This window comes from Acyrthosiphon pisum, unplaced genomic scaffold, assembly GCF_005508785.2.
Source record: "Acyrthosiphon pisum isolate AL4f unplaced genomic scaffold, pea_aphid_22Mar2018_4r6ur Scaffold_21189;HRSCAF=23259, whole genome shotgun sequence".
NCBI lineage: Eukaryota > Metazoa > Arthropoda > Insecta > Hemiptera > Aphididae > Acyrthosiphon > Acyrthosiphon pisum.
This window is the reverse complement of record NW_021770628.1, coordinates 88,837-109,924: the sequence shown is the minus strand read 5'-3', so window position 1 is coordinate 109,924 and position 21,088 is coordinate 88,837. Positions and strand designations below refer to the sequence as shown.

Below are 21,088 nucleotides of genomic sequence, written 5' to 3'. Positions count from 1 at the left end.
TAAGGCCGTAAAACCCCTTACTATTTGACTGCCTGGCTCAATTGACTATTTCCGACCAAAATACTGGTAGGAATAGGCACAATAGTCACAGAGTCCTGGGTAAGGCCTTAAAACCCCTTGCTAGCGGACTGCCTGGCGCAATTGGCTATTTCCACCAGTAGTCGTTGTTTTCTTTTCACCGCGTCCGCATACGCACCGACCTTTTACTTTCCTACCTAGTTAAACTTGTTGTATCGCTCTGGGTACGGCACTTACACCCCTTACTTCTGGGCGATACAATAATAACCGAGACTTGGTAGACGTGGAGAGAGTTAAATATTAGTCTATATATTTTTATCGCTCAGAGAAGCGCGTGTTAAATTATCGTTTAGTGTGCCGGTGAGTACCGACTTATTGCCCATTGCCACAAAAACCGTGAGTTTACTTTATAGTATCATTTATATTGGTTATAATTTGTACCGTTAGTAATTCCCGATATTGAGGAAATTCAGGAGTGGCAAACGTTTGATAACGGAGAAATTCGGAACGTCCGGTTGCTAAACGAAGCTGTAAACGTTTGCAAACATTGCAAACGCCATGTTCCAGCGTTTGGTCTGTTTGTTCTAGTAAACAGAACCATGGTTGTTTTTGTTTATACTATTGCCGTTAACGTTATCACAATTCATGACTTATCATGATTAATTTGTTTTTATGTCTTACACCACGACCACGGTTAAACAAAATACTGCACTAAACCAAGCGCTCTCGAATTTCTACGTTTTCAACGTTTCAAACGTTGGGGTTCGTTCTGCAAAATGTTTGCCGCTCCAGAATTTCGTCATTGTTTCTACGGGATCGTGGTATCTATGTACTATTGTGTTAATTATTATAAAACACGTCAGACGATATTCTGTTTATATAACTTCAACCTATGCCATTATTATTATTGTTTTGAATTATATAACTATATTTATTTTACCCGTAAGCAGGTACGCGTGATAATTCAATTGTTATTATTCCGTGTATATAATTTCTATATCTGTATTCCATATTTTATTGTATTAAATTGATTTGTGTACATAGTTATATTAATGGTATTATATGTAATAACTTATGCATTCAGTTTATTACATTTGGCACCCAACGCGAAGCTCGAATTTTCACGACCACCACTAAGAGTCCCGTGTCTACCTATTAAAAAACTACATATATAAATCAATATGGGTCCGAAAGGAGACCCAATAACAACGAAGAGAAAATATTATGGACAGAATTGAAGCATTAGAAAAATCTGTTAAAAACAAAGTGAAAAATCTGGAGAATAAAATGATGAAAAAATTGAAGAAATGAAAGAAAAATACGATGAAAAAATTGAAGAAATGAAAGAAAAATACGATGAAAAAATCGGAGAAATGAAAGAAAAATACGATGAAAAAACCGAGGAAATAAAAAGAAAATACGATACCAAACTTGAAGAAACTGAAAAAAATAACGAAAAAAGAGCGAGAAAAGCCAAAGAAAATATGGAGGAAGAAATAGAAAAACTAAAACAGAGATGGGAGGAAATCTTTAAGAAAAAGACAGAAGACAATGAAATCAGATATAAAAGGTACATGAACGAGATGGAAGAAAGATATTTAAATAAATTTCGCAACTTGGACGAAACACCACAAACACAACCCAGAGAAGAAAACTGTCGACCTCAAAGACAAGCCGCCAAAATCACAAAACCTACGTTTTACGGAAATCATCGGGACCAACATCCAAGAGACTTCTCAAATGAAATACGGGAGTATTTTTCAATAAAACAGATTTACGAAGAAGAAAAGTTGATTGTGGTAAAATACTGTTTGAAAAGCACCGCAGGTAGTTGGTTTGTGGCAATAACATTCCAACTCAAGAATTACGACGAATTCGAAAAACTATTTATCAGTGAATACTGGTCCAAAGAGATTCAGATACAGGTCTGGAGCCAACGCCTAAACATCACGCAAATCGCGGATGACGTAAAATATCGGGAACATTTCTTGCACTGGGCCACAAACCTCCGACACTTGGAAATTACATACCTCAGCAAAAGTGAAATTGTACAGAACATTGCCGGACACTACCCCGGGTACTTAAGGGCAATACTGACATCTCTACCAGGAAAAACAATATTAAATGCGATGAAGGTCCTCGGAGCCAAAGACCATCGAAGGAGAGTACCAACGAGAGACAGTAATCCACGGAACGGCAATGACAATAATCAACGCCATAGCAATAATCCACGGAACTCAAATGACAATAACCAAAGTTATAACAATGGTTATAACCGACCAAACAACACCAATCAGCAGAATGGTAGATGGCGGGAAAACCAAAATGGTAATGCACAAAATAAGGAAAATAATATAAACTACAACCAACCAAAGCATAACAATAATCAATGGAGAGACCAACAACAAGTTTGACAGGTAACAGTCGAAGAGAAAGAAGGGGAAGAACCAGCAGAAGAAACCACATATTCGATAAATAATATTCCCACAAACAAGAAGATTATCAGTCCATACTTACAATGCGACATAGAGGGAGAAAGAGTCAACCTACTAATTGACACCGGAGCAACGGTAAGCGTCTTGGCTAAAGAAGTCGTCGACAGCATACTGAAAAAGAACCCAAATGTGCCCACACTACCAGTAAATGGAGTTCAGATCAGCAACGCAATTGGTAAGAAGCTATGTAAAGTTTCGAAGCAAGTATACTGCTCATGCGAACTAAATGAAGCAGATATATTGGTAACATTTGTACAGATGAAAAACCTCAACGAACGGTGAATCATCGGTACTGACGTATTAGACAAGTATGACGCACAGATCGATTTTCAAAATAAAACGATCAGATGACAAGGAACATATAACCCCATTTCAGAGAACAGGAAACTAGTGAACCAGGGGACAGTACTGCACTCCAACAAGTTGAAATCGCCAGGAAAACAATAAGTGAAGGAAAACTACTTCCAGAAGAAATTGACATATTCAACGAACTATTATGGAAATATGAACATATATTCTCCGAGAATCCAGTCAAAATTGCAGACCATGAATGCCAAATCAAAGTTATACCTGGAGAGCCTGTCTATCAATAACCGTATCCTATACCGATCTCCAAATTAGAGAAAATGGATAAAGAAGTGGCACGGATGCTACATTTGGGGATAATTGAACCTTCAGATTCCCCATTGTCGTCTCACATTGTTAGAGGCCAAAAGAAAAACGGAGAGGTATGACTCTGCCTGGATGTGGAAAAAAATTATTACTTTGTATTTTCTATATTTTTTAAAGCAGTTACCTTTGAGGAACCGTGTTTCAAATTTTCAATTCGTCTTACCCAATAACATAAGTTGAAAACGATTTTGAACATCCATAAATAAGAAAAATAAATTCAAAGATTTTTATCTTGTATGAACCTGTTGAATTGGGCCTTTTATCTTTTCAAAGAAATATGCATCAATACAAAACAATGTTATAACTGATAATATAAATTATCTCATAGGTATCAACTATCTAGCCATTATAAATATTTTTACGTAATTATTGTGTTTTTGTGTTGTTTTTCGTATTTATATGAGTGAAATATGTACATTATTTCATTGGTATCTATTACCTAATTGCAATTATAAATATTTGTTGAAAAATTTAAGTCTGCTTTCGTGGAGTAGCTATAAAATATAGTTTAGTATTTTGTTTCAAATCTAGATATTGTACCTATCTACCTATTTAAAAATATATGTATATCTTCACAACACTAGATAGTTTCTTTATTGAGTGACTAAATATTCACGATAAGAAATATTATGCTATGAAGTCATACTTATTACAATAAGTTGCAATTGATAAAATTATTTTTAATTATAGTCTGTTAATCTCAATCACAATTTTTAAGCCAATTATTATAAGAAATAATAACTCATAAACATTTTTTAAAATTTTTTATTAGAAAATAACTGTGCGTAATTTTTGTGTTTTTTTTTCTTTTTCTTTATAGTCGTTCTTAACAGGATATCTTTTGATTATTATATATAACCAATTGTTATAGATAACTTTAGAACAATTTATCTTTCTATCCTGCTTTATTACAACAGTATCTATACTAATCATAATCGGCCACAACACCTACATACATAAATTCTTCATGTCAACATATCGTTTTAACTTTTTGATTCTGAATAATGGTATAGTTTACTCTAAATATGTTTGTGATTTTTCATGAATTTCATACAAATTTGAATTTTAAGTTGTTAATGCCATGGTATCGTAGGTGCACTTCGACAAACGAATTGCGAGTGTAACGTTGACAAATCACAGATTCACATATACACTTTATAATGAATATAAATATTGTAAAACTTTTATGAATGTAATTCTAAAGAAAAAAATTATTATTTTCATTATACCTTTTAATTACTGTTCGTATAGATCACTTCAGGACACTAAAATTATCTTTATTCATTTATTTGATAAGTGTTGCCATACTTATGATACCTAGTCAAAGTATTCGTTTAAAAAAATGTGAATACATTAAAATTCAAACAACAATAAATATATTAATGAACAAAATATAACCTTTGCCTACGACTTTAAAGCAAATTTACAAAATATAAACAATATATCAAATATTATCACAGAAATACAATTATGTAAAAGGTATTCAAAAGAAATACATTCATACCGTTTGAATCTCATATGTTATAAAAAGAAAAGAAAACCTTGTTAAAAATTAAAATATACACTGGGCAGTGTATTCATGATGGGTTTTAAGCTCTTTCCTCGGTCCACAAGTAGAACTGAAAACACCCGTGGCCCGTTAACGCCTGTGCCATGTTATAACTCACCGCTCTTTGCCCGTACTCAAGCTATCTATTGATATCTGGGATCAGGTCTCTCGTCCACTCGCCTCTTTTGCTTGCGTCCCACATTGTCTGCCACCTGCCGATGGTCTGTCTTCTCGGCTCATTTTTTTGAATCGGCGACAACTCTCTTCTTGACTACTTTGCCTTCTCCTAGCATAACTAGACGACAAATCAAAAATTGTTGTGTAGTTACTTACACCAAATAATTTTGTCTAGTGACCATTGCAAATGTGACATTTGTTCAATAAATTGTTTTGAATAATTGAATGTGTTATAAATTATCCCAATTCTAACTGAACCTGACCATTAATACCACATATTATAACCATGTTATATTCATTCAATTGAATATCTTCAGATGCTTTGCATATAACAATAACTTGATTTGATGACTCTGTCAGTCAACGATATTGTGAACTTTAAAATTCAAAATTCAAAACTTCCAATGACTTGAAGCTAAAAATGTTCCAGGTGTTAATTGTTGTGTTTATTTTTTTTTGTTTATTGCCTATATAGTTCTATGCTATATTCTATATTATACTAAATAAATATTGTTGAAAGTGCAGCTTGACAGACTAACCGTTTTAGTATTAATATAAATGAATAACACGACAATATGATTATGTATGAGTATAATATATAATAACGTACAACTGGACAATTTAACGTGACTGTACACACACACCGTATACGCACTGTACGACGGTGGCTGTGCAAGTGATTCTTACATACTTCGAAGGCCCTATATATATGCACAACCGAGGCCATGTTACATCCGTATAGAGAGTGAGTCTTACGCTCGTATAACTAGATACTAAATTGTACACACGTGTCAAGGCTGACTACTAATATTAATTGTACATTTCAACAAATATAATTTACTGTACGATACTACATTAAATAAAAAAATATGAATAATATTATTAATTTTCAACATTTTTTTTCTCCATTGAAATAAATTATACATTTATATAGGTACCTACACATAGATAACTAGTATTTGATCATGATGAAGATAAATATAATCGAGCTAAAAATTATCTATACAAGATAAAAGATAAATATTTTTTATCTACTTATCTATAAATGTCCCTACACTGAGCATACGACTATAAAGCTTTCATTTGTCATTTAATTCAAAAGTTTATTTTGGGTATAGTTTGGTAATGATATACATGATACCTGTGTTGTTCGATGTAATAATATTATCTGTCTATCTTGCCTTTATACAATAGTATCTATACTGATCATAATCGGCCAAAAGCACCTAAAAATTATTTACATAAGTTATGATATATTATTATGTCATTAGTATATTTTACTCTAAATTAAATAATCCTTCGTTATAATTATTTACAGCTATGGAAAGTAAGTGTTATTTATTTATTTTTAATATGTATTTGTTACGAAATAATGTTTTTTGCATCAAAATTATACTTCGAATGTTTGGATTCTAAATATATTATAATTAAAAATGTTGTTTTTATTAATGATTATACAAATTTGAATTTAAACAGGTATAAAAAAAAATGATTTATATGTATTTTCTATATTTTTTAAAGCAGTTACCTTTGAGGAACCGTGTCTCACATTTTCAATTCGTATTACCCAATAACATAAGTTGAAAACAATTTTGACATCCAAAAATAAGAAAATAAATTCAAAGATTTTTATCTTGTATGAACCTGTTGAATTGGGCCTTTTATCTTTTTAAAGAAATAAACATCAATACAAAACAATGTTATAACTGATAATATAAATTATCTAATAGGTATCAACTATCTAGCTATTATAAATATTTTTACGTAATTATTGTGTTTTTGTGTTGTTTTTCGTATTTGCGTAATAAAGTTAAGCTCATAGCATAGCTCGATTACTGCAATTTTCACAATAATATAATCTACACTCTCCACTGCTCCAATTGTTACCCCATTTCGTTTCTCCAATTTTAATGTAGTCGCGATTTATCCATTAACAGACTAATGCGTCAGACTATATTAGTCCACAACCTTTTGTAGGTTAGTTTTGACGTACGTTGTGCAAGCCCCCCCCCCCCACAAAGGAAAATCTATAAACAAACTATACAGATATTTAGCACGTAATTCACATGAATTCGCATGCCCAGTTTTAAAATTCGCACGACCTTCCTTCCCCTCGAAAAAAATAATTCACCTCATAATATGGACCATGTCGTCTTTATTTATTATTATAATCTATAATATAATAAAAACCCCATTAATTGGGGTCACCAATTAATATTTTTAGAGGGCCACATTAGGAATCTGAAAATTTTTCGCGGGCCATTAAAATTCTAAGTACATATTTTCTATATATAATAGGACATTAGGTATTATTTTAAAATTCGATGTGATGAAAATATATTTTTTTTTATCATTTGTAAGCATTAAGAACATAATGAATATTACAAACATTTGAAAAATTACCGTAACCAAACCGTATAATAAATCGGAAAAATAAATTAATGCAACTTACACGAAAAAAATTATAATGTAATACAATGGCGGTAATCGATGGACTGACTACGTAGACGTAAAATCAACTAGCAGTCACCCATGGGCGTGCGCACGGATGGTGCAGGGTATGCAAATTCACCGCCTGCGGCTTTATGGTGTTTGTAACTGGAACAAATTGTTTATTCAATTATGTAACTAATTATACATTTTTTAATACTTTTGGATTTTGGAATAAATCAATATTGAAAAGGTATAAATGCCATTCGAATTGTATTCTTATCAATTATCGTACAACTGAAATCTGCATTTATAGTAACCACAGTTGTATTTCAGTTTCTATAACTGCGGACTCTGGTAATTTCATAGAAAATATTGTTCTATGGTAGTAAAGTAAGTTGTTCTCATCGCAAGTGTGATATAGATAATATATATCTAATACAAATCTAACTACAAAAAATAGTGAAATTAATGTGACTTGGCAATCGGTTTTAGCTGTGTGTTTTGACGGCGCTAGTGCAATGTCTGGATAAATAAATGGAGTTCAAATGAAAGTCAAAGAGGTTAACTCTAAAGTACAGTATGTACACTGCTTTGGTCACTGTCTCAATCTTGTTTTGGTAGATTAGTTGGGCAATAAAAATTGTGTAATTTTTGATTTTTTTGGTTACATTCAAATGATATATAGTTTCATTGAATGTAGTCCAATTCGTCATGCAGTGTTGGAAAAATTGCAGAACAAACAAATAAAAAACTTAAATCTCTTAAATCACTATCTACGACGAGGTGGGCATGTAGATCGGAAGCAATAGAAGCAGTAGACAAAACTTCAATTCTTTGATTCTATGTCTATTGGAAATAGCTAAGAACACAAATGTATTTGATGTAAGAGTTAAAGTAAAGGGTCTTGTTCATCAAATAAAGAGTTTTCATTTTATTTTTTCATTAACAGTCTTAAAACCTATAATGGTTCTAATACGTATTGTAAGTGCAAGTTTACAATCTCCAAATTTTGATCTTTTAACTACCGTACAATTAATAAATGGTCTAAAAAATTCATTAACCAAGTTTAGATCTGATGACAATTATTTCACAAGTTTGTATAACAAAGTTTTAGAAGTCTGTAATGAACACAATATAGAAATTCCAAGTGTAAAAAAACGAAAAATATCAAAAAAAATTAACGACATGCACCACCTGCAAGCAATGTCTGCGCACGTCTATGCAGTCACCCAATGACCCATATAAAGTTTAAATAAGATATACTTTGCAAACAATTTATCAACAGTTGTTGATGAATCGGTGAAAACAAATAATATTTAACAAAAATAATAATTTACAATAATTACACATAGAATATAGATAATAGAATATTGTAATATGTGTTTTTATTTTTTGTCTGAAGGCCGGATACAATTTTTTTGCCGCGGGCCGCCATTTGGTGATCCATGTAGATTTTATACAGAAGAAAATTTAGTTAAGATAAAAAAAAAAAACTTGATTGAATATAACAAATCTAAAAAGAAACTTAATAAAACATTTTGATTGCATTTAAAATATTAAACAAATCTAGATGGAATTTTTTTTATAAAACAAAATTTTTTTTAACAAATATATAATTTTTTATATTATTTACATCTTATTAGGTTAAAACAGGTTTTTTAAATTTAATTTGGTATTTTTACAATAGTTTTTTTATTCCACTTGTCTTTTTTTTATTGAAATACAAATTATGAAAAAATCTTTATTGGATTAAAAAAATTAAACTAATCTTGATAGAATATTTTTTATAATAGTTTTTTTTATCAAATATAGTTTTTTATATTATATTTACTTTTTTTAATTAATACAGATTTTGTTTATTTAATTTAGATTTTTAATAATTTTTTTTTTTAAATTTCTTTTTGATTTGTTATATTCAATCAAGGTTTTTTATCAAATATAATTTTTTTTTCAGTTTAGATCTTTTCATAATTTGTATTTCTATAAAAAAAAAAAAAACAATTGAAAAAACTAAATTGAATATAAAAATGTGTTTTTAATAAAAGTATTAAATATAATAAGAAAATTATATTTGATAAAAAAACCTATTTCATAAAAAACCTTGATTGAATAAAACAAATCTAAATAGAAATAAAAGTCTTGATAAAAAATCTGTTTAAATATAGAATTTTTAAATTTATATTTAGATTATTTTTATAAATTATTTTTTTTTAAAACAGATTTTTATTAAATAAAGATTGTTTTTTTTTTTTAAATATATCTTTATTAGGTACTATTTATATTTGGTCTATTTTGTTTAAATTTTTTCATTGAATATAAATAGTCTTAATAAAAAATCTGTTTTTATGTTAACGTATATTTATATTTTTTAATTAATACAGATTTTTTTATTTAATTTTGTTTTTTCAATTGTTTTTTATTTTACTTTTTTTTTTGTATTGAAATACGAATTATTTTTTTTCGAGGAGAAGGAAGGTCGTGTGAACTTTCAAAGTAGGCGTGTGAATTCGTGCGAATTACGTGCTAAATATCTGCAGAAGAAAAATTGTGAAAATGTTAATTTTTAATTAACTAGCACAACGTATGTTTAGTTATGGTTACCAACACTGGTACAATCAAAATAATATTATGTTCTGTGAATTATTTCCAAACAATTGTACAAAAAAAATAACTATTTTAATAATAAGTATGTTTCATTAATATATATTTTTACCTGTGTAAAATTTACCTAACGGGCGTTATTTAATAGGTTATAAATAAAAAATATATTTTCATCCACTTAATACCAAGACGATTTTTAAACGAAAGCCCTCATATACGTAACTGTATTATTTGTGTCATTATTTTTACTATTTAAGTTTCAATTTTTACGACAAAATCATAGACCTTATTTATTTATTTCAATGTAATGCTTTTTTGCAAGACACTGAGTACAAATAAATTATAGTGACTAACAATATGTACACATATCCGACTTATGTATAGTGTATACAATTATAAACATTTGTGGAAATATTCAAGTCTGCTTTAGTGGCGTAGCTACAATATATAGTTTAGTATTGTATTATGACAAACTTCAAGACACTTGAACTTTCCTATATTGAGTGTTGGGATACCTCCTACTTGATAAGAACTGTTATGTTAATAAGTTAAAATTACGATAAAAATTTGCAATTGTTCAATCATTAATTATATAGTTTATATAAATCTAAAGCGATGTAAAATCATGAATATAATATTATATATTTGTAAATAGTAGATGTATATTTTAAATGGTTATTATGTTAATAACTAACTAATTAATATAAATATAAACATTAATGACGTATTAAACTACTTTATTTTTTGAATAGGATTATTAAGAGGTATGCATTTTCTGTGTGTTTTTTTTATTATATTTCAAATTCTCGTAACAAAGTTATGTTCATAGTAGATATCAATAACAATATAAAATATTGTAATATCAATTACAGTTGTTTTCAAAATACTAAATTTTCATCAAAATTATACCAGTACAGGAAACTTCTTAAATGAAAACTCTCATATGAACCCGTATTATTTTTGTCATTATTTTTTACTTTTAAATTTCCAATTGTGACACCAACATCATAGACATATATAATATTATGTTATTTATTGATGTAGTTATGATTTTTTTCAAGCCACTTAAGACAATTGACTTATAATGATTAACAATACACATTGTAAATCTAGCTAAACATGTTAATGATTTGCAATTTCTTTTTATCGACATTATAATTGTAAAAAGCTATTAATTATTAATTTTTAAACTAAAAGTACCTCTATTTAAAATGTCGATATATGTAGTATTAATTTATTAATTATTATTTTAATATTTTGTAGATATTTTAGGTAAATATGTACATTTTTTTGTTAAATTGTATATCATTAAATTGTAAAATCTGTTTACTGTGAGATTTCGAGATTATATTTAAATATTATATATTTGTAGACATTAATAGCCATTGTAGATCAGAAACGTTAGAAAAATACATGTTCTTCTTTATGTCTTAATTTAAGCACAACGATTTATTTTCAAAAAATGTCTTGTTTAAAATTAAATTTTAAATCTCTGTTGTACATATTGTTATAATATAAAAAAATCTGGATTCTATAAACCAAAAATGAATTACCCTTCATATTAGTAGCAATAATTCAGGGTATTTTAAAATAATATGCATTCCTAAATATTCATATTATACTCAATATTATCACTAAAATTTATGCACCAAAATGCATACTTTTTTATTAACGGTGGAGAGAACCAAAGGGGTCAATCAAATTGAATTCAACAATAAATTTCATATTGTATTATTAATAACTTTGTTATATTATATATATATTTACAGAAAAAATCTGTACGTATAATTTATGTTAATTGTAATATTTTTAATGTCCCATATCCAGGAATCATCAGATACAAATCAAAGATTTTTGTGTAGATACTTACCTATATTCAGTTTCAAAGTTATGTTTATTCAGAAATTGTTCTTGAATCAACTTATTCTAGCCTAACCCAACCTTAAATCCATTATGATATACCAATTTAATATTAATTCAAATGATTATCTTTAGACGCGTAACATAACAATGACTGGATTTGTTGACTCTGTCAGTCCACCATGGTGTGAATTTTAAAATTCAAAATTTAATTGATGGAAAAAGAAAGTGGCCGTTCAATATTTTTACATTTGAATTTTGTCTCCTGTTTCTGACTATTATTTCTTGTAGATGTATCTGAATTATTTCACTTCTCACTGTTTTAAAGTAATTTTGATTATTCAATATAACTAATAGTTATTGTTGCCGCCACACGCAACATGCGACAACGACGGCGTGCGTACATTGCACCAGCCGGCTCGCCGCCGGTGACCGACCGTTAAACCTAACGACAACCAGTCGCCAGCGTATCACGCGGCCGATCGAATATCATATCACAACCGCTCATATGCGTGTTGGTCGAGTGTTGTTCTTTTCGTGCGAATGGACATCCGTGTGTTTTTTCCGTCGTTCGCTGAACAGTGTTCGCCATCTTCCTACCGCGAAGTTATGTTCATCCGTTGAGCATTTGTCTACCGTTGAGCCGTTTTTCGCCAGCTGACTGCTGCGTGCGTATTGTTAGCGTGCCGTGTTGTCCGTCTACCGTTGTGCCGTACTATTTGCCGACGTGTAGACCATACCTTCGAAATTCACCGGCGTTTTTGCCACACCGTCCACGGTCCAGATCATGGGGATTTCCCACACCGGTTGATTTGCGTCGCCGAGTGCACCACGTCGCGTACACGTAATGTATATAATATAACAGTTTGTATTTAATATGATATATAACTAAATGTTAGAATTTCAGTACATAGGTTAAGTGCTCCCCCGTCCACAAGTATGTGTTACTACAGTAAAAATTAATAATATAATCATGTACCAAACTTACGGTTGATATTGTCAATTACCTACTCTTGTCCTAATATTTCCATTACCCACCGTGCTGCACTACCACCTCAACCCATAGCGAGGTTAGTGTACGGAACAGTTATAGATCACTTGGGAATAATATTATCTTATCTATATTGTCTTAATACAAGGGTGGCTATACTAATCGCTATTGTCCACAAGCACATACAACTGTGGTTTTTTAGTTATTTGTTTGATTGACTGTGCCATATTTAATTAAATAAATTCACAATTAAAGTTTAGAATTTCATTTTATAACAAGCTGAAAGACATTTTTTCGTAAAATCTAGATTATTAAATTAATTGTGATACATAAATATACCTATAATCTATTTTAATTATCTCATCTTTATTAACTACAGGTGATCGTGGTAGGTGTTATTTATTTATTTTTAATATGTATTTGGTACATAATAATGTTATTTTGCGTGGAAATTGTCCTTTAAATGTTTGGATTCTGAATAAAGATGCAATATAAATTTCAAATGTTTGTGATTTCGATGAAGTCCATACAAATTTTAATTTTAAATGGTCGTAAAATAAATTTTTATTAAGTATTTTCAATATTTTTTGAAGCAGTTACCTTTAAGAAACTATGTTTTAAATTTAAATTATTTTGAATTGAAACTGATTTACGCGGTGAAACCCTCCGGCGACAGTTGAGAACGACTCCAGTCGGAAAACCAGCATTTCTGGTTTTTTTTCTTTTATATTTATTTTTTTTTCGTACCATTTTTTACAATCAATTTCACTTCCTCTTATCTTGTTTTAATATGTGTGACTATATGGCTGTACCAACTATTCGTTCTTATCCACAAGTACCTACCTATAATTTTAGTTGTACGTATCCAAATATTGTTTTAATATTTTCAAAGGGGTGTAGTTTTAATGTATTCGTTTGATTAACTGTACAACATTTAGTATAATAAATTAATTATTGAAGTTTAGAATAACATTTTATAAGAATCTGAAGGACTTATTATTTTTTACAGCAAAACAATGTACGTATTATTTATTAACATTGAATATTTAATAGGTACCTACCTACATAATATTATAATTTTGCATGGTAGTTTTCTTTTAAATGTTTAGATTTTGACTGGAGCTATAATAATATCATATAAAAATATTTGTGATTTTAATGAAGGTTCATTACAGGGACTTTAACCCTAACGAAATTAACTGGTCTTGAAACCCGAACCTTTTGAATATTTGGAATTCAGAACCTTACCGGTGCCCTTATTTTAATTAATTTTAAACTCAGAACTTTACCGGAATCGATATTTTCACTTTTATGGAAAGGTATTTTAAGATTAATTTTAGCTTATTATTTGAAATGGGATTGTACATTAAATGAAAGTTATGAGTACATTTTTTATTTTTTTGTTATTTTATCCTTAGTCCTAAGCAAATGTTAGGATAATAGGATATCTGGTTGAAAATTTGTATTGAACCGCCGTAATTGACGCTCAAATCTATTATTATAATTTTAAAAGAATCAAACCAGACCATTTTACACAAGTATAAATCCAAAACAGGAAACAAAATTTTCATTTTTTAAGAACCGGAAGGAAACAAAAACCTGTATTTTCATTTTTTTAAAAACCAAAACCAAAATGTTAGTTTTTAAGGAACTGAACCGGAACCGGAACCATCAATAACTGATTTTATTATTGTTATGAATTGGTATCATTAAACATAGAAAATAAGCAAGGATGTAATGGTTCCCCCCTCATGAAAAAATTAAATGTTTTAAATTTTTGCTTTTACCAAACATTAGTGCACCATTAGTGTGAATTTGTGCGACAACACCCAGAATTTGCAAAATAGTTATAATTGCAAATCATTTTTTATACTGATGGATTTACCACGTTTAACAATAAGTAATTAAAGTAAAGTTTGTAGTTATAAATTGTTTCATAATCAGTACATGGGTAGCGGAGTTTAACGTTTGCGTTATGTTGGTAAACCAGGTAATGAAATTAGGAAGTAATTTACGCATCGTTTTTTAACAAAACTAATAACAGGCAGAGATGTATAGACACACGTTTTAGTTGAAGAAAATTGCACACGAGGCTGTGTGATCACACTTGTCCAGCACTATATTTACGCGTTAGAATATAACGATAACCATGAGCGGATTGAGACAACATTTCAGTGTCGAGTGATTTTTGAGGACTGTACTAGGGAGAATTAACTACAAAATTATTTTTGTATTGCCGGGTGCCTGCCCATGACATTGAGTATCAACCCAGGCCACCTGGAAATCTATCGTCGTACCGCCGATCTAGTCCACCCCCTGACGACAAATTACACTGTTAATATATTAAACTGGATGTTTATAAAATTTATTAATTTACGTTTTAAATGTCATTGGACGTAGTAAAAATAAACAATTTTATATATTTTATAAAAAAAAATCTGAACGGATAAGGTCGTCAGCCTGTACTCCTAAGGATATGTATACCTTTATATTCTTTTATATTGATTAATGTATTATTGTATTTAAGTTGTATAATAGATTGTACTCATTTTTGCTGAAAACAATGACATACCCCTAAGTCAGTTGCGAGCACTCATCTACTTTATAAGTTATAATGGTCATCATAGTGTAACTTTTAATTTGTTACGATTGATAGTGGAAATATAACATTAATAATTATTTTCTATTATTATTTAATAACTGCATTAAACCACGTTATTAATAACCTTATGGATTATATTAAATTAAAAAAGTATGTCAACATTCATGCAAACGCTTGACTTTCGTCGATAGATTGGTGTGATAGTCTTTGACATATTTTGTAGAAAGGCCATAATCAGGTATAATAATAACTATTATGTTTATTATTTTATTTTTAGACCAATTAAGTAAGTGTATATATTTTTATTTTTAATTTGTTTAATTTTGTAATTACATTTTCAATATGGGTTTTTAAATTATTTATGAACTGATTTTATTATTATTATGAATTGGTATCATAAATCATAGAAAATAAGCAAGGATGTAATGGTTCCCCCCTCATGAAAAAATTACATTTTTTAAATTTTGCTTTTACCAAACATTAGTGCGCCATTAGTGTGAATTTGTGCGACAACACCCAGAATTTGCAAAATAGTTATAATTGCTAAACTGGATGTTTATAAAATTTATTAATTTATGTTTTAAATACCATTGAACGAAGTGACGATAAACTATTTTATATATTGTATAAAATAAAAATCTGAACGGACAAAGTCGTCAGCCTGTACTCCTAAGGATATGAGTAGTATGATTTAGTATGTTCTAAATACTGAGCCCTTGAGCCTTGAGCCCTTGAGCCTTGAGCCTTGAGCCTTGAGCCCTTGAGCCTTACTCGTCATCACCGCCGCCGATGATCGCGTACGTGTGTGACGTATATTTACCCCTCCGACTCTTGATCCTTGATTACGTAGGTACGTGTTTGATGTATATTTACCCCTCCACCTGAACCCATCTACTCATCACGTGACCGATACATATTTTATATATTTACCCCTCCACCTGAACCCATCTACTCATCACGTGACCGATACATATTTTGTATATTAACCTCCACCTCCCCACCACCTTCCGATCCGTTATGTGAGCTATATATATTTTATCAGTTATCAATTACACATTTATCCTGTAGACTCTTAGATATTATACTTAACAACAACAAATTAAAATACCTATTAGTGAATAACATACAATGAAATCAGAATCTTCCCACGAAATGCTATCATACCTATATTTTTTTTACTTATATTTATTATAAATATTATCAATTATATGAGTATAGAAATCTGGATTTCAATATAGTCGTCTTTTTAACAGTAAGGTAATATCTTGTGGTTGTTCCATACTTTTGATAATTTTTTTCTATATTTAAAAAAAACTAAATATGTGTCGTATTCAAGAAGAAGAAACAGTTGGAGTTAATACTCATAACATAAGGTAAGTGTTAACGTATTTTAATATTAATTATTTTGATATTAATTTTTAATTAATTTATTTAGTGAGATAAATGATCTGCCTGTCATTCGAGCTATTAATCCTGACTTGGTTATATATTTGAGGCGATTCCAACATGAATTTTCACATGTAGGGATATCTGCTAAGAGGCTGAGGACTTGGACTAGACGTGCGAGAAATTTTTCTCAACAGTTCAATGTAGATTTTCTAGTATTGGTTATGTTGTCACATGATAGACTTTATGATAGATCGATTCCAGAAGATGATGCTATAGTAAGTTCAAAAATACATATAGTAAATATATTATGAGATTTGGTAATATTTATTAATTCATTATAGATCCAGATAACGTGTTTCGAAGTAATGGTCTCGTCTAGTATGATTCGTAGGCATACACAGTACTATATTATTATGCAGTTGATGTATGGTATCCAAAGAATAGCGGTTATACAAAATGAAAGCCTGAGGGAAGGGTTTGAAATGGAATGGGTTATTAATGTATTGACTATTCTATCATTTTTAGATTTCGATTTTCATAGTTCAAGATTTATATTAAATAGAATAAGGAGCCTAATTTAATTATTTATTAATAATAAACTTTTTCTTACAGCTATACAACAGTTTATATTATTTAAGAAAATCATATGCTTAAAGTACCTATTAGTGAATAACACACAATGAAATCTGTACCTTCCCACGAAATGCTATCATACCTAACAAATACCCATTAGTGAATAACATAATAATCGTAGACATATTGTAGACTCTTGTCTCTTAGATATTATACTTAACAACAACAAATTAAAATACCTGTTAGTGAATAACACATTAATAATCAATCTATACTAAAAAATAACTTAATCACTTAATAACAATAATAATTAAGTAAATATAGTATTATTGAATAACACATTAATAACCAATATAATATATTAAAAAATGTCTTAATCACTTACACGTTAGACTCTTAGATAGCTTAATATTATATCTCCTACCAATTAATGGACCCATCCACACCCATCTTGCCTCCGTATGAGCCGACATTCATTCAGTCTGTTCTCAGTCTTACACAATTGTAATTCTCCTCTACGTTTCTATCAGTCTCATAAATTGTTCGGTGCTTATAATTTTTTCAAGTCTTATATTATTTTATAGTGTTTATTATTTTTTCCGAGTCTTTTAAAATTTAAAGTGTTTTTTACTTTTTAAAATCATTTTTAAAAACATGGCTGGTTCAATCGCCGACAACGCTACATTATACAACGAGAAGAAGGCTTTCGCATACGTTCCTCCATCACCACCGGCTGACGTCATCGAAGCTACAAGCTACACGTTGGACTTCACGGCGAGAAAATTTATACTGTCGGTATCGATCCGACAGAACAACTTCAAACAGTTGTACTCTTATTAACATCATCACGTTATGTGAAAATAAGTACAGATTTTCTAAGACGGATATTCTCACTTATGGGTAACATACTATCATTTATATTAGACACGTCGCAAAAGTATAAGCGAACCACATTTCTCGAAACCGATGCTTATAAAATATCAAGTATGGTGTATAACGGTTCAAACGTTCTGGTAATTGAATCCAAGACTGAAGATGGATGTAGAGTTTTATTAAGTCGTTCAGATTTAATAAAACTCCAGGAAATAGAATGGTGTATTACTGCTAGTATTAATGAAAAAGAAGAAAAAATAAAACCAGCAATTATTAAGCAAATTAGTGATTATTGCGAGTATTTGATGGAAAAATGCTTGCAATCGGATTCACCGCCCAACAATTTGAGGGAAATGGAAATTTTCATTCGGAACGTTGAAGTCAGACAGAGTAAGAAGACACCTAACCTCGGTCAAATTAAAATGTTTGCGAGTAAACAATTGGCCGAACTTTGTATGACTCATCGAAAAGTACAAAACTCAGAAGTGGTAATTTAAAAATATATTATTTCATATATAAAATATTAAATTACACTTATTTTTATTTTAGGTATATGATAAGAATTTCAGATCGCTGTCATCTTTATCACCCAGCTATTCAACAGTAATGAATGAAATGTCCAGATTGACTGAAGAATGCGATGCTTGTGATGAAATTAATCCGTTGGAGGATAATAGTTTAGTTGAGGTAATTTATAAATATAATATTATATACAAACATATATTTAATCAAGTTTTATTTTTTTTTAATTTTAGTTACAGTACGAGTATTCGCAGATATCGCCGAACTATTCTCCAGGCAATAATATAGCTAAAGTAATTTATAAAATATTCACGTTATATACGCGTTCATCTCATATAATATTAATTATTAATTTTGTTTTGTTTAGTCTATCGGTGAACGCGATGGATCTATCAACAGTCTACCGCCACATACATCCAATGAATATGAGTTAGATGCACAATACCCTCCATGGCATCACAACCCAGATCTATACCTACGCCAACAAGCTTTAGTAGTTGATGAGAATGATGGTCCAATGTCATTCTCGATTCAATCACCACCAGCATCGCCATCTTTTTTTGACAAGCCCTCTGCAGATATATCAAGTAAGCGGAACGCTCAACACCTCACATCATTACACAGAGTAAAACGTAAGGTTAATTAATAAATTGTAGAAATTAAAAATATATGTAAAATAAATAAAAATGATATATAAAATTTGTATTTTCATTTATTAATTTTAAGGTTTACAATAAATATTTAAAAGGTTAATATTAAACAAAATAAAATAAAAATATTATCATTTATAAATAATAAGGTTTACATTAAATATTTACAAGGTTCTTACTTCTCCATTAAATGGATTATAAGTTATAATTTGATCATGTAATATTAAACAATATGCTGAAGTTGAAACCGGGAACGCTACGTCGGCTTCTAGTTCAATTCTGAGGTCAACAGTTGACATTTTCACATTGTCGTTTTGTCGGCTCATGTCAACGACTATGATTGGAGACAGATTTTTGAAATCTGAACGGTTCAATAGAGGTGTAACATCATCATGGCCGTAGTAAGATTTTTGGAACTCTGAATACGCGCGATATAATGTCGCCATCTTATTTTTGGTAAAGTCGTTTTGAAAATCTTCGTAGGGAAATACTTCAGAGTTTAAATAAACCTTTAAGTTTTTAATTTTACAATGATCAAAATATGACATTGGTTTACTTGTGCTATTTTTCCTATCAGTTTGAAAGCCAATGATAACATATCTAGGTTTTTCTAATTTATTCGATGTCTTTACTTTCCACGAATGCGAAGTGTTTTGTGGTAAAAATGGATATTCACACAGTTCCCACGATCTAAATGCACATGTTAGAGGTTTTTGATTGTTGACTACTTTCAACAGTCTAATTTTTTCTCTATCGCTAACTCTCACTATAGGTATTCTCCACAATATTTTTGTTATATTTATTTTAACGTCTTTTAGTTTAGGAGCGTCTGCCACAACTTCATTATTTTTATACTGTTTGATTGCATTTAAATCGATCGATGCTCTATTTAATATGAGCTGCTGATTACAATTTATTAAAATTCCCTTATAATCTTCACAAAAACCAAACAAATCTTTAAGATTAATACATCCATTGAAATTGTCACCATCGATAAAGTCTTTATTCACATTTTTAAAATCATTGTCCCAGGCAGCATTGTGGTGTGATGAAATATTCGTTTTATTGTATGAGCAATATCCTTTTAATGTGGTTGATATACCTGGATTGACGAGTTTTTGAATCTGAGTACCGTTTATTTCATATTTCATTTCGGAGAAAAGAAATGCCAGTCCGTTATTTATAAATCTAATCTCATCAGTTATTTCTACAGGTTTGGTTATTGTCCCCTCGATGTAAATATAACTCTCGCACGGTAGTGTATAAGACTCGGTGTTATGTAAAGCAATACGCACCTCATCATTATTAGAGAGAGCGGACGTAGAATAAGGTAAAAAAGAATGATAATCAATTTGAGTTATTTTACAATCGTCGATGTATCCAGCCGTGACGTCTAAATATGTGTCGTCCATATTAAATGACGTTTATAGAGCGTAGAAAAGCCAAATTGTCGGGCGTTAGACTGTATCTAGTCTGTTTTCGTCTCGAATATTTTTTCTTCTTCGGAGTTGTTACCTTGTTAGTGTTTTTAACACGACTGACGGGTTTTTCATATGCAGGCCTATTTATATTGTAAAATTGAAGACCCATCACGAGTCTTGAATTAATAATCGTATCGATACCGGCTCGCCTCGTAGATCGATCAACTCGTTGTCTTGATTTTTCAAAATTATATTGGTGTGT

At 30.0% G+C, this 21,088-nt stretch overlaps 2 protein-coding genes across 2 annotated transcripts; one reads left to right on the top strand and one right to left on the bottom strand.

Moving 5' to 3' along the window:
- The first annotated feature begins 18,819 nt into the window (after positions 1–18,819).
- LOC107883794 lies at positions 18,820–19,409 on the top strand. The gene is made up of 3 exons (XM_016804492.2): positions 18,820–18,920; positions 18,989–19,048; positions 19,123–19,409. The coding sequence occupies exons 1-3, from the start codon at positions 18,840–18,842 to the stop codon at positions 19,399–19,401; spliced, it is 420 nt and encodes a 139-aa protein (XP_016659981.1). The 5' UTR covers positions 18,820–18,839; the 3' UTR covers positions 19,402–19,409.
- A 160-nt stretch (positions 19,410–19,569) lies between these two features.
- Positions 19,570–20,817, bottom strand: LOC103309554. Its single transcript, XM_008185233.1, has one exon. The coding sequence runs from the start codon at positions 20,815–20,817 to the stop codon at positions 19,570–19,572; it is 1,248 nt and encodes a 415-aa protein (XP_008183455.1).
- Positions 20,818–21,088: the final 271 nt, after the last annotated feature.